Source organism: Henckelia pumila, chromosome 3, assembly GCF_033568475.1.
Source record: "Henckelia pumila isolate YLH828 chromosome 3, ASM3356847v2, whole genome shotgun sequence".
Classification (NCBI taxonomy): Eukaryota; Viridiplantae; Streptophyta; class Magnoliopsida; order Lamiales; family Gesneriaceae; genus Henckelia; species Henckelia pumila.
The window spans coordinates 163,165,882-163,170,671 of record NC_133122.1 but is presented as its reverse complement, the minus strand read 5'-3'; the positions used below and the strand labels follow the sequence as shown (position 1 = coordinate 163,170,671).

General features: G+C 32.6%; 1 protein-coding gene across 1 annotated transcript; it reads left to right on the top strand.

The window, feature by feature from the left end:
* The first annotated feature begins 2,319 nt into the window (after positions 1-2,319).
* Positions 2,320-4,102, top strand: LOC140892556 (uncharacterized protein At5g01610-like). Its single transcript, XM_073301483.1, has 2 exons — positions 2,320-2,946; positions 3,299-4,102. Exons 1-2 carry the CDS (start codon positions 2,470-2,472, stop codon positions 3,353-3,355), a joined length of 534 nt encoding a protein of 177 aa, XP_073157584.1. The 5' UTR covers positions 2,320-2,469; the 3' UTR covers positions 3,356-4,102.
* The last annotated feature ends 688 nt before the right edge of the window (positions 4,103-4,790 follow it).

The window sequence follows — 4,790 nt, the reverse complement described above, 5'->3', positions numbered from 1 at the left end:
GATCGTTGTAGGTAGGGAATAATCGGCACTTTGGTAGTGATTCTAGCCTCAAACAAACGAGAACGGAGGCTTCTGTTTGCCTTTGGTGAAACTTTTGAACGTGAAAAAGGGCGAGGAGAATGGGAGTAGCCGGCGTGAAGAGAGAAAAGTGAAAGCAGAGAATTGAAGCCTACTGGTTTGTCACTAATGGGCTTAGAAGTCGACCCATTAGTCGTAAACACTATTTTTTAAAATTTTCTCCTCTCCATTTTAAAATAAAACCGCACCAACATTAAACTTAAAATAAATATAAAAATATTTTCTTAACCTCATTCGTAGGCTAGTCTAGTTTCTCTCATTCTAGAATTAATCCCAATCATGAAAACAATAAAACTAACTTGCAACCATTAAACATCAGACAATTTAAATAAGATTAAATCATTTAACACAACATTTAAAAATATATTTTTGCACCTAAAAACTCAACTTTGAAACATAAAATCTCATTCAATATACATATCACAATATTTTTTAAACATTATTTTTAAATCATTAATATCACATAAAATAATTTAATTAAACATAAATTTTAAATCATAAATAAATAAAATAAAATCACTTAAAATTCATTTAATATTCGTGAATGGATTTATGGATTTTTCGGACGTTACAAAAACTATGAGATGTAGTGAGTCAAAAGAAATTATTTGCTACTTTGCAAGACATTTCTTTCTAAAAATAAAAAATAAAGAGTTGGGTTATCCTAACTTTTTTAAAGATACTAATTCGATAATTTAATTTAATATATCAAAACATATCAGATACTTTAGCATTGGTTGAAGTAGAATCAGTATCTCATTAAATTTTTTTTTTTACTTCAATTAAATTAAGTAAAACTAACGTAGAGCTTGGGTTTTAGAAAAACAATAACTCTTTTTTAAAAAAAAATTTAAAAGCCAATTATAATTTTTTATAGTAAACAAAAAAAAAAAGTTAAAAGCCAATTATAATTTTTTAGGAATAGTAAACACTGACTAAATATATTATTCAAAAACTCGAATACATAGATGATAGATCTGGACCAGGTAACTTATTTTAAAATAATTCCTTGTAAACTTTTAGAATAACACATAAAATTTATTTATTTAGTTGAACCAATCTCGGAGTCATTGCTCGATTTCAATGCATATCTTCACTTGGGAATATTAATGGCCGATTGTAGTATTTTAGGTTTTTAGCTCTTCATATTGCTAAAAAAAAATCTTCATAAAAAAATTGTAACCATGCCACAATTAATTTCCACATGGCCTTATCGAGAGTTACTAAACTCTGAGATGTTATCGTTAGGATAATATAAATACATTGGATATATATTGATTTTTAATTTAGTTGACCCATATTTATTATTATATATATATCTATCATTAGATGTATTCTTAGGATATTATCTTAATGGTAATTTGAAAATTTTCTCCTAAACAATCAAGGTGGTATCATGAACAAATCTAACGTTCAAATTAGGGAGATGACCGTACCGAAATCCGTATATCGTATCATATCAAAAATTATAATATAAGAAAATATATATCGATATCGTATTGAATTTTTCGATATATCGAAATTTAAATATATATAACTAGCATATCGATTATACCGAAATTCGATACGATTTCAATATATATCGTTAAAAAAAACCTTATATATGTTTTAATTTATAATTTTATTATTTATAAATATTATATATTTTTTAATTTATAAATATTATTTCGATATATATCTAAATTTCCAAATTTCATATTTTTATCATATCAAATATTTGGATATGTTATTGTATTGTACCGACTACGGAATCTTCCATGAATTTTTTTCCAACTACTTAATGCAAACATCCAACCAAGAAATGCAACGTGGACAAAAGACTTGTCGAGCGGCGAAATTAGCAGTTTACCCTTGCCAACCCATGAGCCAGTCCAATGTGGAAATGAAGACTTCAAAACAATCACAATTTTTCCATACACCGAAATTTTAATACCTATATTTATAATATATTGATTATATCGAATTTTTGATATGATTTTGATATATATTTTTTTATAAAAAAATATTATAAATTTCTTAATCTATAATGTTATTATTTAATTTTACCTAAATTAACAAATTTTATATTTTTATCATATCAAATAGTTGGATACGGAAATCTTCCATGTACTTAAAAATTAGGAATTTTTCCGCTTCCTTAATGAGAACATCCAACCAAGAAATGCGAGCAGAGAAATTACCAGTTTACCCTTGCCAAGTGCCAACTAACTAGCCAGTCCAATGTGGAAATGAAGAACCCCAAAACAATGGACCCCATTTTCGTCACCAATAATTCATCATCTTCCCTCTTCTTCTCCATTCTCCAGCTCCTCGCTCACCCCCGATTTTCTCTTCTTGGACCCTCGAAAGTTTTCTTCCATGCCATAATTTTCAAGAACTGCTGCTAAAAACATGATCCCTTTGCGCCAATTCATCGTCCCACTGGCCACTCTTCTCCTATCTCTGTCGTTACTATCAGAAGCAGCTTCCAATGAATCAGAAACATCCATATACGAAATTCTCAAGCTTTACGGGCTGCCCATGGGATTGCTTCCTAAGGGCATAAGCAATTTCAGTTTCCAAGATTCTGGGAAATTCGAGGTTCACTTGGATCAAGCGTGCTATGCCAAGTTCGAGAGTGAATTGCTCTACGATAAGAACGTAACGGGCACGCTGAGTTACGGGATGATCAATGAGATGTCGGGTATTTCGGCACAGGATTTGTTTTTGTGGTTCCCGGTGATTGAAATCCGGGTCGACGTTCCCAGCTCCGGCTTGATTTACTTTGATGTGGGTGTTGTTTCCAAGCAGTTTTCGCTCTCTTCTTTCGATACGCCCAGAGATTGCTTGGCTGTTTCGGCGCCGGATCTTCAGGAGACTGTTTCAAAGGTCAAATATTCGATTTTCTTTAAATTCTTTATAAATTTTGGGCGAGGCGATTTTCTATTTTTTAGATTCTGCGTGTTCTTGTTATGAGCAAGAATATTTAGATTTGTGCAATGCGGGGTGTTCGTTTCATTTAATGATCTGGATTGGGGCCAGTTACACTTTTTGCTCAAAAAAAAAAAAAAAAGATTGAATCTTTCCCCATCCGTCAATAATGTAGATTCTTGTGTTAGATTCCCACTTTCCTTTTGGCATTTTTGTTTTTAACGTTTGATTTTATCAGTTGGTTTTTATGGATTTGCTTTGACTCGTTCTGTTCCATATTCTTGCCTGATTGTTGTGCCTTTCCTATCAGATTAGACTCGAGCACGATCAGGATACCGCCACAGCCGCTAGAATGGCGATATTGTAGAACTCACGGGGGCAAAAAAACAATGCACAATAGCTCAATCACATAGGGGAAGTCTTCATTCTTGTATTTACAATCTGCTCTACATGTCATATTCAATCATTTCCAGTCCGCAAAGTTGTCAAGCAACCTTTCAGGGAGGAAACAAGTCCGATCAAGCCCGGCCCGTTACTCGGGATCGTACATGAGACGCGACTGTTCAATTGTTTACTCATTCTTATATTTTGGAAGAAATAAGAACTAATTTATTTATTTTTACATCTGCGCGAGTTTCCACTGTAGTACTTCGTTCATCGGCTCCATCCCTTTACACGACAGGCAACCCGCAACTCATTCGCAATACCGCCGGAGTTGACGTTTTTGAGTGATATGACGCTGTTTTTTAGGCCATTCTGTATAACATTCGAGATTATGCAGAGAAGTTGTCCGTACCATGATGTTCCTGGATGAAGATTTGATTTGAATCTAGGAAATTTTACAACAAAATACAGCTAACAAAAAAACATGGGCTATCATGTTGAATAAAACATTTGAGCACATGTGGGCTGGATCATCATGGTGCTTCTTTAATGGTCCCTCAATTATTTGAGCAAACTTAATTGGGGAGAGAAAATGGAGATAATCAGTCCTCAAGTTTGAACGAATTGACGTTACACAAAAGCACTCGTGATATCGAGATCGTTTCACAGGTTAATTTTGTGATACAATTTTCTTACTCGATCTGATATATGAAAAGCAAGGAGTTTTATTTTTCGTTTTATATATAGATCGGGTGAATTCGTTTCACTTAAACATAATTTTGATATTAATGCATTTTCTAAATCATATAAAATGTAAAATTACATTTATACTTCATACAATATGGTCCGAATAAGACAGAGACATCAACAACGGCATCTGGCCTTGATTATTTATATCTTTAAATAAATTGGGTGATTATTTATTCTACATAATGTATATCTTTAAGTTTTACACAAATTAAAATTGGGTGAATATTTATTCTACATCAAACTAGCTCGCACAAGAAGACTTCGATATAAGAATAACCAAAGAGACGGTTAGTTTGATCCTAAATTGGGTGATAGTTTATTCTACATCGAATGTCATTTTTTTTTTTTGCCATTTTTGTTTTCGTTCCCGCTTTTTATGTATTATGTTAATTCGTTTATAACATAAACCGGTGCATGCCGCAACCTCATATGAACCAAAAAAAATCATTGTTTCTTGTATTTATGTTGTTTCATAATACACGCACATATAATTTCACACATGGACATACAGATATATAACAACAAAAAAAAAAAAAGATCATGGATGGTGATACCCCGGTAAGATAGCTCGGACGATCTTAAGGATCTGGGTGATCACTGAAGCCCAGGTAGAAAAACGGGGGCCGGGCACTCAGGGGAAGAGTTCAAGGGACCGAAAAGACAAGACA

What these genes read in the sequence shown, in the direction of transcription:
- LOC140892556 (XM_073301483.1), top strand. Translation starts at nt 2,470, where the DNA reads ATGATCCCTTTGCGCCAATTCATCGTCCCACTGGCCACTCTTCTCCTA. An exon ending in TTCAGGAGACTGTTTCAAAG is followed by an intron (nt 2,947 to 3,298) that starts GTCAAATATTCG and finishes CTTTCCTATCAG; the next exon opens with ATTAGACTCGAGCACGATCA.